This window comes from Podarcis melisellensis (assembly GCF_964234715.1).
Source record: "Podarcis melisellensis genome assembly, chromosome: 6".
Classification (NCBI taxonomy): domain Eukaryota; kingdom Metazoa; phylum Chordata; class Lepidosauria; order Squamata; family Lacertidae; genus Podarcis; species Podarcis melisellensis.
Genome location: NC_138538.1, coordinates 1,043,456 through 1,067,879, shown reverse-complemented (window position 1 = coordinate 1,067,879; position 24,424 = coordinate 1,043,456). Strand labels below are relative to the sequence as shown.

Here is a 24,424-nt window from a genome sequence, read left to right as displayed (position 1 = left end):
GCAATCAGGATCCTTTTTACTCGGTCTTCCCCGAGTAGCAGAAACCAAGCTGGCTCCCTCTTCCAGCCCTTCAAATATTTGAAGATGGCTATCTTATCACTTCTCAGTCTCTGAGCTAATTTGGGGGGCAAAGCGGGGAAGAAAGACCTGCCATACGAGTGGAACTTTGCATTCCCACTGGTAGTGTTTGCTGTTTAAATTTTGTTCATAGATACGTTTAAAGCCCTTCTGTTCACCCACCTGGATTTCCAATTGCACTCTGCCATTAAAAAAAAAATACGTTTAAAAGCCTTCTGCACAAACTAGGAGGTGGCAGTGCAAATGCCTATCAGATTTCGAAAAGCTGGCGTCACTAGATCAAGTAAATCAATTTTGCCATGTTAATTAACCTAAATGGTTTTAACTGGATTTTGGACAAATGTGCAGTTAATTGTTACTGTTCTGGATCTGATTCAGATCTCTTGTGCTATTTGATGGGACAAGACAATCCTCGAGGTCCCTCCCAGCTCAGCAATTTCTGATTCTTTGATTCCTCAGTGGGGCTTGCAAACTGCTACGTATTCTGAATAATGCTTTTCATAGGGTAGGGTGGGGGGCACCAAGACTGAGATTATGGAACCAGGGGAGAGGAGACCCAAACAAATTTGGGAGCCACAGGTCTAGATACTAACGGACGAGTTGAAGGGGCTGAGACAGGGCACCTCCGTTATGTAGAAGTAGTCCCATGTGGCTGGATGAAGCCAGAAGCCATCAAGCTCCGCATTGTTCTCCCAGTGCCCAACTTGACTTTAGCTTTCCTCGTTTACTGTATTCTGCACCCGCCTGTTCTTAAGAGATGGAAGAAACCCCAAGTATCCAATGACTGGTCTGAAATAACCAGGTTGGGCTACAAAACTGCTGGAATATGCTGAAATGGCGAAGCTAACAGAAAGACTTAGAGACAAAGACAACAGAGAATTTTAAAAAAGACTGGGAACCATTCGTGTTATATCTACAATGTAAAGAAATGGACTCACTAGCAGGGTTTGAGTAAACACTTCCCCCCCCCAAAAAAATGCTTTATTGAATTTAATTAATAGCAAGACATTCTTATGTATGGTATGTTGAAATATACAAATAAACACTTACAATTAACAAAAATAAATATAGAAACTATGAAGATGATGTTAAAAGGATAAGAGAAAACAATAATTAATATAAATAACTTCCCTGTTTTTAATATTTAATGCTGTATTGTTTTTAACACTCGATTGGAAGCCACCCAGAGTGGCTGGGTGGATCAGCCAGATGGGCAGGGTATAAATAAATTATTATTATTATTATTATTATTATTATTATTATTAGATATAACAAAGCAAGCAGGGGAAGTTAATACATAAAAAAAACAGAAGAGGAAGTTGAGGGAATTGGGGGGAATTTTGGGGAATGTATTCTTTGTAATTTTATTTCAGTGATTTGATGTTTTGTCAACATGATAAAAATGTAAATTTTAATTTTTAAAAAAATGAAATGACCAGGTTGGGTTGATACGACTTCCGCTGGCCTGTTCCTGCCGCTTGCTGCGTAACCTGCCACCCTCGCACCCAGGAGCTGAGCCTCAAGACAGGAGATCGAGACACAGCCCCACCCCAGATGCAGGGAGAGGAGCTCTCGGCGGCTGATCTCTCGCTCCCTGGAGACTCCCCAGCCATGGAGGATCTGTCAGTCTGGCCAGCGAAACAGCCACCCCAGCAACACTTGACGGGCGTGGCAAACATGTGCCCAAAACAAATACACCAGACTGGATTTGGGAGGCCAATGTTATGGCAGCAGACTGAAGAGGCTGACGTCATCCTGTATTATGTCAGGTGAAGGGCAGGTGAGCACGGCTGGGACAGAGTGGCTTCACTGGCCGAAAAGGACAACGGCTGGTGTGACCCCCAGATCAGTAAGAACATACTGATGTGGCTTAGGGCCCATGTATCTACGGGACTGCCTATGAATAACCATAGTTTAGAGGTCCCAGGCCCTAAGGAAGTCAGACTATCCTCCAGCAGGGCCAGGGCCTTCTCAGTGATGGCTCCGACCTGGTGGAATGCTCTGTCCCAGGAGACCAGGGCCCTGCAGGATTTAACCTCCTTCCACAGGGCCTGTAAGACAGAGCTATTCCGCCTGGCCTTTAATTTGAATTCAGTCTGATCTTTTATTCTCCTTCCTTCCTTCCTTCCCTCCCCCTCCCCTTTTATGAAGATCACCCGCTCTGAGACCCCACAGCTAATTCTCCCATGGTCTCCTCGCTGGCCCAAGTAGGACTAATTTAGCCAGCTAGTCCTGGTGATCATCTAATGTTTATTGGATGGATTTCCCCCCTAAATTGATTTCTGAATTCTGAATTTATTGTCATTCACATTTTATACCGTATTTTATGCTGTTTTTATTGCATCAATTAAGTGTTTTAAATTTGTTGTTAACCTCTCTGAGCCCGGTTTTCTGAACTGGGAAGGGCGGGGTATAAATAAAAATTTATTTATTGTTTTATTATAAGAGGAGCCTTCTGGGTCAGGCCCATGGCCCACCCTATTCTCACAGTTGCCTATTATGGGAAACCAGCAAGGAGGCTGCAAGCACAAGAGCTGGTTTCAGAAGCACTGCTGCCTCCATGAATTTGTCTAATTCTTTTTTAAAGCCAACCAGGTTGGTGGGATCCTGCTTGCGGCTTTCCCATAATGGGCACCAGGTTGGCCACTGTGAGAGCAGGAGTCTGGACTGGGCGGGCCATTGACTCTTCTTATGTTCTCATGTTCTTCTCCTGATGACACCCAGGCTCTTGGAAACAGTGAATCCTGGGGCCCAATACTCAGAGGCAAGGCAGAGCTTTGATGATCAAGTCATTCACCTGGCAAGCGTGAAGGAGGCAGAGTTCAGCCTGTTCAGCACAGAGATGCAATACACACAAAGGGTGAGGTTCACAACCTGGGTGTGTGGTTAAAGTCAATGTTGTTAATTTTCCAGCCAGCCAACCAGACATTCATTCATTCAATCATTCATTCATTCTATTTATAAAAATGTTGATATAGCATCTAAAACAACCTGTCTGCTGGCAAAGCCATCAAACAGTAAAATTGCAATAATGTAAACAAAACATAGATGGCAGTGCAAAGGCGCGTGAATTCCTTCCTGATATTAAGCACTAGAAAAGACTCAAGGGCAGAGGTGTGTTTTAAGCATGCACTGAAATACCATAAATTCAATTGCTGGAGCTCCAAATTAGATTACTGCAGGGCCCTGTGCATGGAGCAGCCCTTGAAGTTGGAAAGTTAAGTTGGCCCAAAGTGCAGCATCGAGATTACTGGCTGGGGTTCCATTTAGGGTGTTGGAGAAAATGATGATGATGATGATGATGATGATGATAGCTTATTATTTCTACCCCACCCATTTGGCTGGGCTTCCACAAAGACTCTGGGCAGCTTCCAACAAAATATTAAAATACAGTAATGCATCAAACATTAAAAGCTTCCCTAAACAGGGCTGCCTTCAGATGTTGTCTAAAAGTCAGACAGTTGTTTATCTCCTTGACATCTAATGGGAGGGCGTTGCATATGGCGGGTGCCACCACCGAGAAGGCCCTCTGCCTGGTTCCCTGTAACCTCACTTCTTGCAGGGAGGGAATCGCCAGAAGGCCCTCAGAGCTGGACCTCAGGGTTCGGGCAGAACAATGGGTGTGGAGAAGTTCCTTCAGATATACTGGACTGAGGCCTTTTAGGGCTTTAAAGGTCAGCACCAACACTGATGACCCTCAGGACCCTTTCCAACTCTATGAAAAAATCAATTCTCATCTTCCTATTGGTCCAGAAGCTGAGACCTAACCATCTCTGCAGCTTCAGCAAAGGTCCCTCTGGCCCATGACTTCTGCATGGACAAACGTCTAAAGGAGATGGCTGCTCTGAGATTTCCTGACGCCTTCTTTGGGCCTCTGCCTTACATTCTACCCATCCCTCCGACGTCAATCACACATTAGGAAAATTCTGTGAGTCAGCCTCCAGTGACCTCTCCTCCAGAAGGAATCCAGCCCAGGATCTTCTCGCTGCTTAGGAGCACTGAGCAATGTCTCACCTGGAGTGGGAGGCTGGAGCCAGCTAGGAGGTGTGCAGTCATGCGGGTGCAGGAGCCCCACGCCAGACGGGATCTGCTTCACGCCCTTCCCTGCAGGGATGCTGGATCAGTGGGTTAGCAAGTCATTTATGGAGGCCATGAGGTGCTCCACTTCCTGCCACACGCAAGTGTTCCATATTCATATCAGTGCCAGTCACACTGGCATCACCATACGGGCATAAAATGAGCCTAATTTTATTATTTATACCCACCCATCTGTGGAGGCACAGCCTAGCCATTATAGCTTTCAGCCCTCGAAAGCCCACTCGTCCTCTTTGTCTCATCCTCTTTTGAAGCCAACCAAGTTGGCCACCATCCCCTGCCTCCTGTGGGAGGGAGTTCCACAGCTTATGCCCTGTGTGAAGAAAGACTTCCTTTTATCCATCCTGAATCAGGTGTGATGGCCTGGGACTCAGGCTCAGACTCAGAACCGGAGGAGTCTCAGTCCGCACCGGATCCTTTGCCTCAGGCATCATCTGAACCTGGTTTGGGGCCTCATCCTGGAGAGCCCCAGTCTGCACAGGTTCCCCCGCAACAAGCACCAGCTGGGCCGAGTCCGGGGCCTGAGCCTGCCCTGGCTCCAGTTCCCTCCAGCTGGGCCATCACTTACAGCTGCTCCACTGTTGGGTCAGGGGAGGCTGAGGCGGCCTCTGGGTCTAGTAACCCACCAACATCTCCTGAGCTGCAGAGTCTGAGGTCTGAAAGAAGGAGAGACCTGAGTACTCGCAGGAGGAGTGCTTGCCTTCGGGTGAGACAGGGAGGTGAGTCGCCGGGGGATCAGGACCGGCCGTTACCCCGACAGAGATAAAAGGCTGCTGGACCCCACCCCAGGTTGTGGGAGCAACATTGCTGTATGCCAGATCCTGCCTGAGATCCTGTACCTGTCCTTGCCTGGTTTCCTGCCTCATGTCCTGCCTTGACCCTGTTGGACTCACTCCCAGCGGAACCTTTGGATTCTGGAGCGGTCCTGAACCGCATTTCACAGGTTACCCCTGGGCCCAGCACATCAAGAATGCCCTTGAGTTCTAGTGCTAGGAAACAGACAGAGAGAGAGAGAAGCTTTCTCACAAAACACCATCCATCATTTCACACACTCGTACCATCTTTTAATTTAAACTGCGATGCTGCGATTTTTTCACATGGGGAAAGTTGCACCAGGCCAGAGATGTGAACTCTGTACTGTAGTTGTGAGAGGGAACAGGGAAGAGGTACCACTCCAGCTTTGTTCCCAAAGTGCCTCATTGCTAGAGAAACGCCCCTCCCTTCCAGGCTTATTTCAGGGGTGGACTTCAGTTCTTCTATGTGACCAGAGTTAGAAGCATAGAATCGTCTAGTCCAACCCCCTGGGATGCAGAAATCACAGCCAAGTTTCTCTTCCCCGTTCCCTAGCTGACATCTCGCTGCACGGACGCCTGGCCTGGTGCTGGGTGTGGCAGGGAATTTCATGGCAAATGAGATGGAGAGGGATGAGCAGAGGTGTAGGCGGGAGGGAGAGGCAGCCATTCCAATGGGATTGTTGTCTCCTTAATTGCTGCAAGGTGCAGGTGCAAATTCTGGCTCAGTGTGGGAGGGAGCAGACAAAAAGGGTGCGCTCTCTCGCTCTCGCTCTCTGGCATGGAACGAGGGAGGTGTGTCAGGTCAAAGGGTGCTACAAACCATGTTTAGGCCCTCCTTCATAGAATCATAGAATTGAAGAGTTGGAAGGGACCCTGTGAGTGTGATAACCTGGAGCTCGGGCTCGTAACCAGAGGAGTCTCAGTCTGCACGGCATCCTTTGCCTCAGGCATCATCTGAACCAAGTCTGGGGCCTGATCCTGAAGAGCCCCAGTCTGCACAGGTTCCCCTGTAACAAGCACCAGCTGGGCCGAGTCAGGGGCCTGAGCCTGCCCTGGCTCCAGATGTGGGGATTCCCTCATTGCCTCCAGCTGGGCCATCACTTACAGCTGCTCCACTACTGGTTGGGTCAGGGGAGGCTGAGGCAGCCCCTGGGTCTAGTAACCCACCCACCGACGTCTCCCGAGCTGCAGAGACTGAGGTCTGAGAGAAGGAGAGACCTGAGTACTCGCAGGAGGAGTGCTCACCTTCGGATGAGACAGGGAGGTGAATCACCGGGGGATCCGGACCGGCCATTGCCCCAACAAAGATAAAGGGCTGCCGGACCCTGCCCCAGGTTACGGGAGCAACATTGCTGCTTGCTGGAACCTGCCTGAGATCCTGACCTTGCTTGGTTTCCTGCCATGGCCCTGTTGGACTGACTCCTCGCGGAACCCTTGGATTCGGGACTGAACCTGGACCGCTTTGCTCAGGTTAACCCCCGGGCCCAGCACAGTTAGTCATCTAGTCCAACCCCTTGCGATGCAGGAATCTCAGCTAAAGCACCCATGACAGATGGCCACCCAACCTCTGCTTAAAAACCTCCAAGGAAGGAGAGTCTGCAACCTCCCAAGGCAGCCACTATTCAACTGGGCTATCGTTCCTCTCTTAAGAGCCCCAAGTATAGACTACTACTATGTGCTTTGTTTGGGACAGCCCTTGAAGACTCTTTGGAGGCTTCAGCTAAGAGCACCGGATGTGTCTGCTGCCTCCAGGGCCACTGGGCCAGCGTTGCAACAACGCTCCAGCTTCTTCCCTGTGGGCAAAATTCAGCAGTCAGTTTGCCCACAAACGGTGGTTCTTGCACGCCTAAAGGAACATCTCTTGCCTGCCCTCCAACTGTCCCACACAGGAACACCAAAGAGATGTGTTTTCAGTGGTTTCCCCAGAGCGACAGAACAGCCTGCCATCAGGGCCTCACTGGGATGGAATCTAAGCTGTGACCATTTATGGTTTTCTGCTGTTTCTGCAACTGGGCTAATCCATCACATATGCAGAAATATCCCACAATCCCAACCCCCAACCCCTCCAGGTTTCTGAGCTTGGAACTTTCTGTATGGAAATATAGTCAGTTGACCCTTTGCATGTTCAGGGGTGAACAGTTGACTAAAGCATCAGATAAAGGTGGCTCAAGCTTGCCCTGACGCTGATATATCACCTGTCACCCGACAACCCTGCTCCCTCCTGCATCTAAAGAGAAATGAATGAATGAATTTTATTATTTCGGTCACAGACCAGTTCCAGCCCACATACAATATCAAGGAATTCATAAAACATGATAGGGATACATTTGAAATTGCAATTAGGTATAACAGGGACAATACAGATATAGCAACAGTTAAAAAATATATAAATTAAAACTTAGTCACTAACCTATAATCTAAAATTATCATTAAAAAGTTTTATGGCAATCACACAGAATTTGGCTACCCTTGACGGGGTGGCACTGTGGGTTAAACCACTGAGCCTACGACTTGCCGATCAGAAGGTCGGCGGTTCGAATCCCCGCAACGACGGGGTGAGCTCCCGTTGCTCAGTCCCTGCTCCTGCCAACCTAGCAGTTCGAAAGCACGTCAAAGTGCAAGTAGATAAATAGGTACCACTCTGGCGGGAAGGTAAATGGCATTTCCGTGCGCTGCTCTGGTTCGCCAGAAGCGGCTTAGTCATGCTGGCCACATGACCCGGAAGCTGTACGCCAGCTCCCTTGGCCAATAAAGCGAGATGAGCGCCGCAACCCCAGAGTCGGCCACAACTGGACCTAATGGTCAGGGGTCCCTTTACCTTTACCTTTACCTTTACCTTTAACGTGATCTCAGGATCCTTGTCCTCTACCAGGGATTTTAGACATTGAAGTTTGGACTCATCTGGAGATTTTTGCATAGCAGGGGTAATAAATACCGAGCATATATCCCTGTAGAAACGGCAGTGCAACAAGGCATGAGAGACAGTTTCCACCTCCATCAAGCTGCAGGGGCAGACTTGTTCCATGTATGGTTTACCCTCAAATCTGCCCTGCAATAAGGCAGATGGGAGCACGTTGAATCTAGCCAGGGTAAATGACCGTCTGTATTTGGGTATTTGTAATTTTGACAAATAATTTGCTGGGGTAAATCCTCTCCTATTTTCTTTTATTGCTGGGTGTTTATTCATCTCGCTCATGTGGCATTGCAGTTCCACATCCCTAATTCGTTGGCAGATTATTGCTCTAGCTTTCTCATTTCAGGGCCTGTGGGGAAAACCTCAAGCCAAAGAGGAATGTCCAGCTGAAACAGCTGCCTCGGACACACCATGGCTGCGGTTCCTGTATTACAGGGGTTGAGCTAGATGACCTTTGGGGGTCCCTTCCAACTTTGCAATTCTATTCTTGGAGGGACTTGCTGAAATCATGAACAATTAAGCATGGCATTTGTGATCTTTCTTTACTGTGCCCTGGTGTTTATGGGACTTCTAATTAGTTTTGCTTTATTTCTTGGTTTGGTTTCACTAGCTCCAGATGCTATAGACCTATCCAAACTAAATTTTGAAAATGTCAACAAGAAGAACAACAGAATCAAAGGGAGGAGGCAAATGTAGTCCCATGGAAGTGCTAATTAGATAGATAGATAATTTATTACGGTCAAAGACCAGCTCACATAACACAGTAAAAGCAGCGTTCATAAAGATAAAATATACAATTGGAGCAGATTGCAGCAATAGCTCATGAGTTAAAATTGAGATATATACAACTGAGATTTGGGCTACCATAAAAATTGACCCTGAGGCACCCCAAAGTGCAACTTCAGCATTTCCCTAGTAAGCTATTTTATTCTGTGCCTACAAATCTGGGCGCAGAATCTGGCTGCCAGCCAGGTCGTCTTGTGATCTTTGCCTAAGAGGAGAGAATTAAGTTTAGACTTGTCTGAAAGATCGGTGAGCCTCTTCAGCAAAGGATCAATGGTGTCTCTAAGGATCTCAACATAAAAAGGACATCTAAAAATATATATATGTTCGAGGCTTCCTATTTCCCCTAATGGGCAGGCGCAAAGTCTCTGTGCGTAAGGGACTCTTCTATAGGAGCCTTCCAGAACCAGTGAGGGCAAGGCTGAGCTTCTAGCAGGAGTGAAAGCCCTTCTTGCATTTCTGGATTCTACTCAGAAGAGAAAACACAGCACCCTTCCGAGACGTCTGGATTGAACTGAAGGCACTTGTATGGAGACATGAAATTCCTGCTTAGCGGGGGGTTGGACTAGATGACCCTCTGGACCCCTTCCAACTCTTCAGTTCAATGATTCAAGGTCTTCTCATGCCCCCTGCTGCCCAGAGACAAAACTGCACGCAAGACTGAACAATGAAGCTCCGGCTGAGCTGCGTGGGAAGAAGAAGGAGATGGGATGGCCAAAATCCATATACTCTGCGGTTGCGAGTCATAGAATAATAGGATTCTAGAATTGGAAAGGCCATCAAGACTTCTTTCATTAGACACTTCTCAGCACTCCAACAGCAATGGCTCCTGGACCTGAGATGTTTTGCCATGAAGGAGAAAGAAACTCTACTTCTTGCATCAGAAACCATCTGGAAATGCTATGGGTTAATTTCCTTGGTGGAATGTTGGATTGAGGTCAGCGCATTGCTTCTCTGAGCCTCCTGACTGTGAGACTCTAAAAAATTGGGTAGGGAAATGCTTGCTACTGCAGAGGAAACTCTATGCTCTTCCGAGATGAGCTGAAATCAAAACTTTAACTGTGGCTCCGCTGCCATGTCTCAGAAAGTTCTGTACAGTATTTGTGAAACTGAGCGTGATTAAGTAGGCACAAGATGTGGGGCACAATATTGATTATGATTACGGGGAAAGTTGTGGAAAATAAATATGAATTTCACTGCATGTTATGGAATAAAAGAAAATATGATGAAAATGGCCCACGGATGGTATTTAACACCCACCAAATTGGTGAAAATATCTAAAAAAGAAAAAGGTATATGTCAGAAGTGTAATGAAATTGGGGGATCTTTTATCCACATGTGGTGGTCCTGTAAAATAATTAAGGAATATTGGGAATATATACTGTAGAATGAATTTAAAAAGATAGTTTAAAAAACTTTCCCCAAAACACCTGGATTTTCCTCTTGGGGATGGTAACAACTGAGGTCCCCAAAAACAAAGGAGTTTAGTACTATACGCCACAACTAGAACCCTACTGGCACAAAAATGGAGAACACGTCTAGTACCCACTCAGGAAGAATGGCAGTGTAAAATGTTCGGATATGTTGAACTGGCTGGTCTGATGAACAGGAGAAGAGAAAACGAAGATAAGAAATATAAGGAGGAATGGAGAATGTTTATTGACTATTTCAAGAACCAGAATAGACAAATACATGCTTAGCAGATCTAGTGTAAATCCAGCAGAGTTGAAATAGATAGAATATTTAAGATACAACAAATTGGATGATTAAAAAGATGTGGATTACGCAGAGCAGTAGAAGAATAAAAGGAATCAGGAAAAGACTGGAAAGGAAGTCATATGGTATATGAAAACTTGCTGTATTTGATAAGTTGTAAGTGGGGCAGGGGGTTAAATATGCTCTCTGTTCCTATTTTTGAAAATGCAAATAGGTGATAGATAGATAGATGATTGATTGATTGATTGATTGATTGATAGATAGATGATAGATAGATGATAGATAGATGATAGATGAGAGAAAGTTCTGTATCTTCATTGCGTCATTGTTTCTTACTCCATGCATACAGCCCATGCAAACGTGGTGAACAGGCTCCTTAACTGGTGATTTATTGAAAAGGTTTCCTGCCCACCCTCTAACAGCTTGTCTCCTGAGCCCCATTTCCTCGTCCTTTTCATGCATCTGTCCTTTTAATGGCTAGCTAGACCCCTTCCATCCCCTTTCGTCATTTTAGACGAGAAGTAACTGGCCGTTTCTTTAGCCATTTCATAAGAAGAAGAACGCAAGACTTGTTTTAGGTCAGTTTGAACTCTTGTAACCTGTTGATTGGTGATAAACGGACCTTGTTCCTTATGTAGGTGGGACCTTTTCATCTCCCACCTGCTTCGAACCCTGGAGCTGTTGGTCCTCCAATTAAAATGCCGCCTGGTGGGATGTCCTCGTACACTTGGTGTTCTCTCTGGGACTCCTTGATCACTGGAGCTCAAATTAAGGCTTCCTCGGTGCTATATGTCCTTAACCAACCAAGCCCATCATCAGATGACTCTTCTCCAGCCCAAGTCTTGCCTCCCAGCTTCAGAGCTGGCCTGGACATCATCAGCTGTAGCTGGAAGAGAAGAGGGGGCAAGGATTGACTTCAGCCCAGCTCATCTTTGGAACATCCAACATATCTCCAAAGAGCACAAGGAGATTTGAGCTCCTCATAATTCTTCTCCTTCTGCAGCTCCTCCTTCTTCTCTGGGCCAACCTGGCCTCCATACCTGCAGGTAAGAATCGTTGTGGAAGAAGCCTTGTAGCATTGGAAGGGAGCCCCAAGGGTCGTCCTCAGCAGCAAAAACTTGGTTTGCAAATAATGGTTTCAGCTGTGTGGGTGCTTGATTTCCCTCAAACAGAACGCACGGGGGCAGGTCCACTGCAAAGCAAGTCGAGTCACAGCCTGGATCAGTAGTCCTGGGGATTCAGAGCCTTCTCCAAGCACAATGGTGATGTCCAGGGACATCTTCTGCCTTCTTCCAGCATTCATTGCCCTCTGGGCCAAGCTGCCTGTGGTGTCTGCAGACCTTGGTGAGTACAGGGCTTGAAACCCTTGTGGTCCAGTGGGGATTGTCCTTTGATTCCCTGCCTCCCCATTTCATAGAATCATAGAAATGTAGAGTTGGAAGGGACCTTCAGGGTCATCTAGTCCAACCCTCTGCAATGCAGGAATCTCAACTAAGGCATGACAGATTGAAGGAGAGGCACACTTTTATTCAGCAACACCTTACAAACTTTAGCCACTATAGGTCATCTTGGCTGTTTCATCCTCTCCCCAGCCACCTTCTGCCATCCCATTGCCCCACCATCTCTCATCCAACCACACTTTCCCCTTTCTTGATGAAATCCATTAAATGATCTGTGACTTCCCCTTTCACCGCTGAGTTTCCGCTTGCATCACTTCCCTGGCACTCTCTCTCTCTGAACCTGCTGCCTCTTGCCTCCACCCCTTTCCTTCCTCGTAGAACTGTAGATTTGGGAGGGACCTGTTGGGGTCATCTAGTCCAACCCCCTGCCATGCACGACTTGAAGCTAAAGAATTCATGGCAGGTGGCCATCCAACCGCTGCTTAAAAGCCATCACCTTTGGAGGGAGTCCACTAAGCAGCCTTGGCCCAGTAGACCTGAAGGAGCGTCTCCACCCCCATTGTTCAGCCCGGACACTGAGGTCCAGCGCTGAGGGCCTTCTGGAGGTTCCCACACTGTGAGAAGCCAAGTTATAGGGAACCAGGCAGAGGGCCTTCTCGGTGGTGGCACCCGCCCTGTGGAACGCCCTCCCACCAGATGTCAAAGAGATATAAACAACTATCTGATGTTTAGAAGAAGGTGGTTGGAGGATGGATGGCGGCTAACAGACTGAGACTGAATCCTGACAAGACAGAAGTACTGTTTCTGGGGGACAGGAGGCGGGCAGGTGTGGAGGATTCCCTGGTCCTGAATGGGGTAACTGTGCCCCTGAAGGACCAGGTGCGCAGCCTGGGGGTCATTTTGGACTCACAGCTGTCCATGGAGGCACAGGTTGAATCCGTGTCCAGGGCAGCTGTGTACCAGCTCCATCTGGTACGCAGGCTGAGACCCTACCTGCCTGCAGACTGTCTCGCCAGAGTGGGGCATACTCTGGTTATCTCCCGCTTGGACTACTGCAATGCGCTCTATGTGGGGCTACCTTTGAAGGTGACCCAGAAACTACAACTAATCCAGAACGCAGCAGCCAGACTGGTGACTGGGAGCGGCCGCCAAGACCACATAACACTGGTCTTGAAAGACCTACACTGGCTCCCAGTACATTTCCGAGCACAATTCAAAGTGTTGGTGCTGACCTTGAAAGCCCTAAACAGCCTTGGTCCAGTAGAACTGAAGGAGTGTCTCCACCCCCATCATTCTACCCGGACACTGAGATCTAGCTCTGAGGGCCTTCTGGCGGTTCCCTCACTGCGAGAAGCCAAGTTACAGGGAACCAGGCAGAGGGCCTTCTTGGTGGTGGCACCTGCCCTGTGGAACGCCCTCCCACCAGATGTCAAAGAGAACAACAACTACCAGACTTTTAGAAGACATCTGAAGGCAGCCCTGTTTAGGGATGCTTTTAATGTTTGATGTATCACAGTATTTTAATATTCTTTTGGAAGCTGCCCAGAGTGGCTGGGGAGGCCCAGCCTGATGGTCCGGGTATAAATAATAAATTATTATTATTATTATTATTATTATTATTATTATTATTATTATTAGACATCTGAAGGGAAGTTTTTAATGACCGATGTTTTAATGTATTTTTAATCTTTGTTGGAAGCCGCCCAGAGTGGCTGGGGAAACTCAGCCAGATGGGCGGGGTATAAATTATTATTATTATTATTATTATTATTATTATTATTATTATTATTAAACAGTGCTCAGCAACAGAAAGTTCTTCCTAAGGTTGGGTGTGAATTTCTTTTCTTGGAATTTGGATCTTCTCCTCTGGAGCAGCAGAAAGCAAGCTTGCTCCATCCTTACTGGATCCTAGAACCTAGATGGTTCTAGGTTCACCTCTCCATCTCCTGCTCTCCATTCTCCAGACTAAGCAGATCCAACTCATTGAGCCCTTTCCAGAGCCTTTATCACCTAGGCCAGGCATAGGCAACCTCGGCCCTCCAGATGTTTTGGGACTACAATTCCCATCAGCCCTGACCTCTGGTCCTGTTACCTAGGGATCATGGGAGTTGTAGGCCAAAAACATCTGGAGGGCCGAGGTTGCCTATTCCTGACCCAGGTGGTCTCTGTCTCTTTTTGAACTCTCTGCTTTCCAGGCTTCTCAGCGTCCCATTCCTCTGCCCCCACCAGGTATCTGCATCATCCCTCCGGACGAAGGACTCTGCTTTATCCTGCAAGAGCGCTGGTACTACAGCTATGAGAAAAAGCAATGCCTGCCCTTCACCTGGGGGGGATGCCAAGGGAACGAGAACAACTTTGAGAGTCGGAAATTGTGTGAAGCTGCCTGCAGCAAATACGGTAAGCCCCCCCCCCCCCGAGAAACCCCCATCCCACAGAGAGGGTTGCTCAGCTCCAGAAGCCCATTTTAAAATGTTTAATGCCAGAGGTTTAGTTATTGGGCTATTTGGTCATCACATTTCACAGAATCGTGGAGCTGGAAGGGAAGCCAAGGGTCATCCAGTCCAACCCCAGGAATTTATAGCCCACCTTTTCTTCCAAGGAGCTCAAGGTGGCCCATGTGGCTCTCCTCCTCATTTAATTCGCACAACAACCCTGCGAGGTAGGTTATGCTGAGTGGTCGCGACTGGCTCCCAAGGCCACCCAGGGAGCTTCTTGGCTGGGTGGAGATTCGAACCCTGGACTGCGGAGGGCGTGTGTGCTGTGTCCCCTTGGTGAAGTGGTGGTGGGACTCGCCCTTCTGATAGGAAATGCTCTGTGGGGGGAGGACAAAAATGGGGGCCGAGAAGCGTCCATTTGGTGGGGGAGTGAGAAATGTCCCTGTTTTCATCTGAGGGAAGCTGGAGGGAAGTCTCCAGGGCTTTTCTGGTTTTCATGCTGGTCCAACATCCTGTTCCCAACATGGTCACTCAAGCTCTTTTATGGCTTGCAGCCTGAGATCCTGGAGGAGACATATGGCCATTGCCACTAGAAGCCACTGGCGGAGTTCTCTTCCTCCTCCATGAATTAGAGACCACTGTCGCAGTGAGTTCCACAGTCTAACTATATGCCTATATCCAGAGATTCTTAGAAGACTGGAGTAAATATATGAACTATTTGAAAAGCAATTGTGATCACACTATTAGGTTTGCAAGAAGTTTTGTAAGGTGGACTATTGGAAATATTGCAAGAAAGACTATGAGATGAACTATTAGTTAATGATAATTAAGAGTAATAGAGAAATTAAGAAATGCAGAATAAGTGATAAAGCATGGAAAATCATCAGAGGTGTTGACAGAAGTCTAAAACATGGTATAAGAAGGGAAGTTATGTTGTATGACTGGTGGAACTGATATGTTAAAAAAATCAATAAATATGTATATATATATATAAAATAACTATATGCATACCCTCCAACATTTCTCCAGTGAAAATAGGGAAGTCCTATTCAATAATAATAAGAAGAAGAAGAATACCCCGCCCACCTGATAGGGTTGCCCCAGGTGGCTTCCAACATACCGTATTGGCCCAAATATAAGCCGCACCCAAATATAAGTCACACCTTTAAAATTCATGGGGGGGGGGAGAGAGAGAGAGAAACAATACCCGAATATAAGCCACTCCCTTAAAATTCTGCAGGCTCTCACACCCGTTCCGTTTTACTGTATGTCTGTTTCAGCAGCGATATCATAAAAGCCAAATTTTGTAAGGTTGCGAATTGAAGCTGTGCTTTAACTTTTCACGGTCAGATTATTTGCGGGGGGAGTGAGGCTTATATTCAGGCCAATACAGTATATAAAAATGTAAAATCCCTATACAGGGCTGCCTTCTGATGTCTTCTAAAGGTTGCAAAGTTACTTATCTGCTTGGCTCGGGGGTCGGAGAACTCTTTACCCTCCAACATTCCTCTGGTGAAAATAGGGATTTCTTAAGGAAAAGAGGGACATTTCAGGATCAAATCAGAAACTAGGATGGCTTCTGTAAATCCAGGACTGTTCTTGGAAAATAGGGACACTTGGTGGGCCTGTATGTGGTCTCTCTGCCCCTGGAGGAGAGCCCAGGCTGGGCTTGTTGCCTTATGGTCCATTCTGGGTGAAGACTAAAATTATCAGACTTGCTGAAGACAAACCAGGACAGCTTCTGCGAAGTTTAGTCCTGTCTTACTAACCTAAACTGCTTTGAAGGGTTGTTTTTTTATGAAATGAAAATTAATAAATCAATTTATTGCCAAGGATCTTCTCCACCAAATCCTCTCCGAGAGAAGGAAAGCCTTTAGTCAGGATGAGTCCCATCAGGCTGACGCTTGCCGCCTCTTCTCCCCACAGCCTAACAAGGATGCTGGAGAAGACTAGATTCCTCTGAGCGTCCGCTGAGAAACAGCTGAGAAGTGGGGCAAGATTCTGCACCAGGCAGCATCTCCTGCTGGAGGTTCGCTTTGTGTTTCTCCTCTCCAAATAAATGGAACCTGACTAGTACCTGATTCCGGGTGAAATGGTGTTCTTATCATCGTGAGTGCAAGGGAACATCTCTTCCAGGCAAATTTCCCTGGAAGGAAGTTTGCAGACAAGAGGAATCAAATCTATTTAATTCAAACGCTCCACATTTGGTATGTCTTATACCTCCGTTGAAATGGTATGGAGAAATGATTGTTCGTTGTGTTGTTAACGGGAAACATGACCGGCTAAACAAATGAAGCAAGAGGCTTAATATTAATCAGTTTGAAACCAAGTGAAAAATGGTATATACTGGAATGCAATTTGGGCTTTATGAGAGAACAGGACGCTGCACTAGATGGGCTGTTGGCCTGATCCTGCAACCTCTCCTTGTGCTCTTATGAGCTGCAGTCCAGCACATGGAGGGCAGAAGGTGGCTGACATTGAGGTTTTCCCCAGCCATGCTGGAGATCTGACCTGGACCAGCTCCTAGTCAAAGCTTTTATCAGAAGAGCAGTTTGGCTTGTGGGTGCCTATAGCTGGAAACCTGCATGCATTTTTATTTTATCCAAAGATCAAAACAAGATCATGATGTGTCAGGAAAGAGAAATGAAGGCAAAATGTCCTGCCAGACTCCTACGTATATCATCTTGATGCAAAAGATACCTTTTTCTCCCTTTGTGTAGGCAGGATAATATGACCACCGAGTCATATGTAAGAGGGTGCATGACAGAGCACCTAGCAGGGGTGAGCGTTGAGCTTGGTGCAGCCAAAGACACAGACCTCAGGGGCAGAGGCAGGCGCCCCTCTGTGGGGAAGGAGTGCCACAGCTCAGGGGCCACCACTGAGAAGGCCCTCTCTCCTGAGGCCACCACCCTCAGCCTCTGAAGGCAGAGGACCTACCAAGAGGGGCCCCTTTGCTGCTCTCAGCTCCCGAGAGGGTCTGCAGGGAAGGAGGCGCTGTAGCCATCAAGTCTGGGAATCTGGGGGGGGGGGATCACAGAGCGCTCACGGTGATCCTGCAGGGTTTGGGTTTGGCCCACCCCAGGGAATTTATTTCCACTCAAGGCAATCTTGGGCAATATTCCTAGAGACACATGGCATTGCTGGACAAGGTCAGTGGCAAAAGATGGGCAGAGTCACTGCATCTTTGTACCGGGGGTTGGTTTCTGGCCACGCAAAAGTGGTTCCTTGTAGGGGTGCAGATATCCAGAGTGTGGGGGTCAGGTGGGATTGCTATGAGGAATTATGAAATATGCATCAGGCCATGGTGTCCGCGATGAAAGGATTGCGTTGACTGGGTTTAATTCATTGACAATAATTTCTGCTCAAATCCCAGAAGCCTCTGCATCTCTGCTTTCTCTACACCTGACAGGCACGTATCAGCATTCTAAATACACAGTTGTTCATCAGGCATCCTGGGTCATAAAGCTAGAAGGTAGCTTGACGTAGCTTGTTAACGTTCACAAGGAGATGGTAAATACTACCTATCCTATCCTTATTGCTGTTTATGACCTCCGGAGTTTCCTAAAAGCATTCCTCCTTGCTTCCTCTTTTATTTACTCTGAATTACATACGCATGCTCAAGTAGGAAATTAGCTCTTGTGGTTTTAATCTTTAACTTTGTCCCCACGTGGGGTTTTTTGATATGCTCAGAGGAAATCTGATTGGTTCTTACGAACACTGTGTAAAAAGTTCTTTCGTGAATAAAACGACCTGGGCTGAGGGGTGGACAGGAATTATTATTTATTGGCACCTCCTCCCAGAGTCTTGCTGGTCAAGCCTCGTGTGTATTCTATGAATCAGAGTCCAATCCTTCCTTGTTTTTGGAACGCTACAGTTCCTCTGTTCACCCCCTCTCCACCTCTCTATCTGGGAAGGGGTGGAGCCATGGCAGAGTGTGTGTGGCCTCTGGAGTGGATTCCTCCTGAGGGCTAGTTTATCTGCAAAGGTTGCCATACCTGAGATGCGCCCACTCAATCGCTTCCATCTGCAGAACCGGCACAGTTACACCTGCCACATAATACCTTTTAGCATAGCAGCACCTACCTGCATTCAAGGTCTTCCTTTCAGTGCCTGCTAAGAGCATTCTTGTTTAGGCAAGCCCACCCAGATGTGAGTTTTAATCTTGATGTGAGTTTTAATCTCTTTTTAGTTTATTATTATTTTTGTTACCTTCCCCTCCAAAAACCGCTTTGAAGTTTGTTAACAATCAAGCAGTGTATACATTTTACAAAATAATAAGAATTTTTGGGGAGGTTGGGAGGGTTGCATTTGCTTCCCCACCCAGACTAACCAACTGTGCCCCCCATCTTTCTATCCCAGGCTGGGCACCAAAACCAGCCCCTCAGCTGGCACCCATCAGCACAGGAGGCAGGCAAGAAGGCAGGGCTGTGTGTGTTTACTCCAAAGTAAGCCCCACTGAGTACAATGGGAGCCACTCCCTAGTAAAGGTATTTGGGATCACATCCTTTCTTCGCACAGCTGATGGTCAAGAAGGGTCCGGGGTTTGGGAGAAGAACAGGATACCATAGGAGGGAAGAGACAGTGAGCCAGCCAGTCAATTGCATAATTTTATTGTTTTGTATTACCCAGCATGTTCCAGGAGCCCGTCAGCCCCCCAGGGGTGGGGAAATGGGGGTCAGGAAGGAGGGAGGAAGGAGCCCAGCAGGATGGCTCTGTGGGTGCTGCTCCATCTTCTTCCCCACGGGGCAAACCCTCACCTGCTCCCTCCATTGCTCTAGGGCGCACCTGGAACAGGAAGACAAGCAGATCAGGAGAGGCAGCTCCTTGAGACTACAATTCTCCTTTCTTTGGTATGTAGGCTTTGTTCTAAACCACAGAGCCTAGGACTTGCTGATCAGAAGGTCGGCTGTTCGAATCCCAGCGACGGGGTGAGCTCCCTTTGCTCAGTCCCTGCTCCTGCCAACCTAGCAGTTCGAAAGCACGTCAAAGTGCAAGTAGATATATAGGTGGGAAGGTAAACGGCGTTTCCGTGCGCTGCTCTGGTTCGCCAGAAGCGGCTTAGTCCTGCTGGCCACATGACCCAGAAGCTGTACGCCGGCTCCCTCGGCCAGTAAAGCGAGATGAGTGCCGCAACCCCAGAGTCAGTCAAGACTGGATCTAATGGTCAGGGGTCCCTTTACCTTTATGCTTGTATCTATGTAGGCTTCAAAACTTTAGAAGCGAGGGACCCTAGAAGGGCTGGACACATGTCAAGTTGCAGGCTGGACATCTAGAAAGTTGTATCCAGTGAGTGTTCTGCCAACTACCCTCTGCAAATGTCTGCAGCGCTCTGGTTGGATTTTATATTAATTCTTTGTCTGTAAACCCTATAAAAGGTTCACACACATTCAGCCTTTGTGGAAGTGACCACACTGAACCTATTTACTGCAGTAAATAAATTTTGCACTCTTTCTTCAACCCAACTCACAAGTAGTTAATAGTACTTGTGAGACAGCAGATTTGCCCTGCAACAAGGATGCTTCGGTTGTGATTCTTCCATTGCTGGCGGACCAGATGATTCTCAAGGGTCCCTTCCTGCTCTACTAGTCTAGGATTCTATACTTGGGGATCCAGTCTTGGCCTTTTTTCTGGACCCCTTCTCAAGGGGACTTTCTCCCCCAGGGTCCCCGCAAAGCCCAGAGCTGGAGCTGTGCTTACCTTGACCCCCACAGGCTTTCTGACACATCTCCAGGGTGTCAAACCGGTTCAGGTTGCCCTGGCAGCCCCCGTAGATGAATTCCTCACACCTCTTCTTCCCCCAGTTGTAATACAGTTTCCGTATTAAAGCCTTGCAGGGACCTGTGGCAGGAGGAAGTCTGCAAAGATCTGGAGGAGGAAGAAGAGGAGGAAGAGAAGTGCTGGGCGGGGGGGGGGGATATTTGTGGCACACGAACAGCAACACTGCGTGCCACACAGAGTCTCGTTCTGCGCAGCTGCCCACCCACAGCACAAGCCTGGAGCCACTTCCCCCTAAGCTCCCAGGGTAGCTTACAGCAATTAAAAACAGAAAATTTAAAACAGCTTAAAATGTGTTTCAAAGCTCCGAAGCGGACAGACACATGCAAGCTCATTCCTGAAAGCAAAGAGCAATTAATCAAATGCTGACAATTTTGACTCCCATTTGCAGGCCTTCCGGGACATTTTCATCGTTTGCCTTTACGCAATCTGGCTTTTCCAGTTGCAGGCCACAGTCTTGCCTGGAGGGAGTCTGGAGACGTGAGCGTTCCTAGGAGATAATGACAGGGTGCAAGATGGCAATAACCATCCCTGATTTTCCAAAAGAACAAAAAGATGTGCATAGGAAACAGGCCAAAAAGGAAAGAAGCACAGAACCCGGAAGGGAGGGTGTTCTTACTCGGCTCAGGTGCCTGGCAAGTGTTGCCACAGGGCGAACCACAGCACTTCTTGCCTGGTGGGCAGTTGGCATCCAAACTGCACGTGTTGCAGGAGCCCCCACCAGAGGGGTCAGTAGAATGGAGAGGGAGTTCCCTGCAATAGCCAGGTTGGTCTGGAAGGAAAGAAAGACAAGTGGGGACCAGTTTAGCCACTGGGGGAGAAGGAAGACATTGAAAGGAAGGCATAGCTGAGCAGCTTCCCCAAAGGGAACCTTGCAAGCAGGATTCCAGCAAAACAGCCCTCTCCCCTCCTGTTGTTTCAAGCAACTGGCATTCAGAAATGTTGCTGCCTCCGGCCCTGGAGACAGAACACAGCCATCTGAAGAAGCGTGCATGCACACGAAAGCTCATACCAATAACTAACTTACCGTATTTTTCACTCCATAAGACACACGTTTTTTCTCCTAAAAAGTAAGGGGAAATGTCTGTGCGTCTTATGAAGTGAATGCATGGTCCCTGGAGCCGAATTGCCCAACACAAAAAGCAAATCGTGCTTTTTTTTTTTTAGAAAGAGGGAAGGGGGTGTTGAAATGAAGCCACTGAGCAGCTGATCGGCAAGCGATCGGAGGGAGATAAGGGACGGAGGGAGATAAGGGACGCTAGCGATAAAGGAGGCTGCTCGGGAGGGGGGAGGTAAAAGCACATGGATCCTAAGGATTTTTGCATTGGGTCACCCCAAATTCACCATCAGATCACATAGCATGTCCATGGCTACAGCCTGCACACAAAAAACCACACACCCACTGTTGCGTGGGGCCGCAATAGCGTAAAAACGTGGTTACAAAGCACGGATCCACATGGATCCTCAGGATTTTTGCATTGGGTCACCCCAAATTCACCGTCAAATCACATGTCATGTCTGTGGCCACAGCATGAACCACAAAAATGATACATCCACTGTTTTGTTCATAATATTATTTTTGTGTGTTTTCCTCCTCTAAAAACTAGGTGCATCTTATGGAGCAAAAAATACGGTTGTAGGTCTCTAAGATGCTACTGGAAGGAATTTTTAAATTTTGTTTCAGCAGCCATCTAGGTTAGTGGCCATGCCTGCCTTCTGTGGCAGGGAGTTCCATAGTTTAACTGTGGAAGACGGGCTTTCTTTTATCTGTCCTCAATCATCCAACTGTCCACAAGTTGTAGGTTTTTAAGCAGAGGCTGGATGGCCATCTGTCACGGATGCTTTAGTTGAAATTCCTGAATTTCAGAAGGTTTGGCTAGATTTCTTCTGGGTCCCTTCCAACTCTTCTATGATGCTTGGGAGAAAAACTTTTCTCTATCCTCGTTCTCCATGCCGTGCATAATTTTATAAATTTGCACCATGCTGCCTCTTGGCCTTTTCTCTAATCGAAAAAGTCCCGAATGTTGCATGCTTTCCCCATAAAGGAATCTCTCCATCCCCTCGATCATTTTGGTTGCCCTTCTCTGAACCTTTGATGCAAAGGTTCCCGGGGGATTGGGGGGGGGCATAGCTTATCTTCAGTTGGCAAAACATCAGGGGTTTCCTGGTGATCCATGCAGTTGGTTGGGAGCTCCAAGAAAGGATCGGAGAGGGTCTCGCAAGAGCAACCTTGCAGTTAGAGATCCAGGTGGGTCCACTTAGCCCAGCCTCCTGCTTCCAATGGCGATCAGCTGCCAAAAAGCTCCCAAGGGGGGCATGAAGTCAGGAGATGCTCCCTGCCAGCCACCTGCCCCACAGAAACTAGCCATCAAAAGGCGAAAGAAGCATCGCCACCAGACCCCAGACCCACTCACCATTCCCCCCTCCTACCTAATATAACACTAATGTCTCAACAAATGAGACTGGTCTGTAGAAAATGTAACTTGAAAAAAGGAGGCATTGCACATACTTTTGTAAACCAATAAATCTTTAATTAAAATACATTAAAATATAAAATAAAATAAAATAGAACAGCAGAATTGTTTTTGACCAGATATTATAATTTCTGTTAAAACCATATATGACCTAAATTTATTTTTTTCAAACCACTTGCTTTTTCTTAATCATAATGCTTTGCTTTGTTCAACACAAGACAAAGTTAGATGAGACAGTCTGCATATGTATAGTGTGAGATATATATGTATGTGTGTTCTCTGCAAACTGTTCAAATAAATTACTGTTTCATTTAAAAAAAGAGAAAAAGAAAAAAGGAACTATCCTTCAAATGTATCTTCCTCTCTTCTTGAAAATCAGACAAATCTTTAAATGATATGGTGATTTCTAGAGGCTAGATGTTCCCATATTTTTTAGAAGAAGAAGACGAAGAAGAAGAAGAAATGACTGTATTTTGAGTGGTGGATGGATAGTTTAGTTCCATATGTGTGTGAAGGAAAGCAGAATTGTGAGTCTGACTTAAAAAGCCACCCCTGTAGGCCTAAATAAAGCAGCCTGTGAAGCCATAGTTGGAGGGTATTGGGGAAGCCTAGCATTTCGAATTCATGCCCCACTGGGAGGACAAGGAATGGTCAGGTAGCAAGCCAAACAGAGATGGGAGGGAGCTGGGTTTGGTGGTCTTGGACCGGGAGGCCAGAGGGACCTCTCTTCCCAACCGCCCACCTGGCAGCTCACAGGACTTACCTTGCGATACGATACGTGGCAGATCAGCTGCAAGAACCAGCAGCCCCAGAAGAAGGGCGACGCCACCTCCTGAGGCCATCGTGGCGTGAAGTGAGAGTGCCCAGCGCTGAGTCAAGTCATCCTGGAGATGTCTCCGTCCCAAGCAAGGGAGGGGCGGTGGGAAAGACTAACCGTCTAACCGTCTGCCAGCCCCTTTCTCTTGCGCAAGGGCACCCCTGCCAGCCAGGGAGGAGCTGTGAGCAGAAAGTGCAAGTCAGCTTGCTTCCCCTCTACGGTGAGCCAGGCTGGGATGCCTGGACACACAGGTAAGTAGTCGGGCAGGAGGAACCTGCGGCTCCATCAGGAACTCCTGGAGTGTTGGACGTGCTGGGATCTCTCTTCACAGAATCCCAGGAATTGCAGCAAAGGAAGGCCTGACAGGTGGTCATGCAACCTCTGTTGAAAAACCTCCGCTCTCCTTTGTTGTCTTTTGAATCTGCTGTTCAGGTTCCTCCTGTGCAGCAGAAAACAAGCTTGCTCTGTCAGATATTTGAAGATGGCTATCATCATGTCACCTCTAAGTGTCCTCTTCTTCAGGCTAAACATACCAACTCGATCCATTGTTCCTCACAAGGCTTGGTTTCAAGGTCCTCTTGGTCGCCCTCTGCACACCTTCTAACTTCACCATCTCCTTCTTTTAATAATAATAATAATATTTTTTTATTTATACCCCACCCTCCCCGACCAGAGCCAGGCTCAGGGCAGCTAACACCAGTAAAATTACAGTAAAAACATAATGGGGGGGGGACCCAATTTAAAATACAGGTTAAAATGCAACTTAAAATGCAGCCTCATTTTAAAAGTACCCCATAAATCAAAACCATAAGGGGAGGGAAACATAAGGGTCAGACTGAGTCCAAACCAAAGGGCAGGTGGAACAGCTCTGTCATGCAGGCCCTGCGGAAAGATGTCAAGTCCCGCAGGGCCCTAATGATTCTTTATTGCTGATTAAATTTGCATACTGCCCTTCGCCTGAAGATATCAGGGTGGTTCATAGCAAAAAAAAACCCCAAACCTGTAGTGCCCAGAAGTGGATTCAGCACTTCCCCCAGTGAGAGGCATTCAGGCTCCCCAACGGCCACCATCGAGAAGGAAACTCTTCCCTCCCCAGTCTTACCTGCTGTGGAAATGAGGGCCTTTTCCTACTCTGCAGGGTAG

At 47.4% G+C, this 24,424-nt stretch overlaps 2 protein-coding genes across 2 annotated transcripts; one reads left to right on the top strand and one right to left on the bottom strand.

Moving 5' to 3' along the window:
• The first annotated feature begins 10,674 nt into the window (after positions 1-10,674).
• LOC309373172 (kunitz-type serine protease inhibitor vestiginin-5-like) lies at positions 10,675-16,291 on the top strand. Its single transcript, XM_081917415.1, has 4 exons — positions 10,675-11,426; positions 11,553-11,724; positions 14,010-14,177; positions 16,142-16,291. The coding sequence occupies exons 2-4, from the start codon at positions 11,640-11,642 to the stop codon at positions 16,144-16,146; spliced, it is 258 nt and encodes an 85-aa protein (XP_081773541.1). The 5' UTR covers positions 10,675-11,426; positions 11,553-11,639; the 3' UTR covers positions 16,147-16,291.
• A 2,518-nt stretch (positions 16,292-18,809) lies between these two features.
• Positions 18,810-23,393, bottom strand: LOC309373152 (kunitz-type serine protease inhibitor 28-like). The gene is made up of 4 exons (XM_081917397.1): positions 23,228-23,393; positions 20,610-20,762; positions 19,913-20,080; positions 18,810-19,000 (listed from the first exon to the last, which is right to left on the bottom strand). The coding sequence occupies exons 1-4, from the start codon at positions 23,304-23,306 to the stop codon at positions 18,990-18,992; spliced, it is 411 nt and encodes a 136-aa protein (XP_081773523.1). The 5' UTR covers positions 23,307-23,393; the 3' UTR covers positions 18,810-18,989.
• Between the last annotated feature and the right edge of the window lie 1,031 nt (positions 23,394-24,424).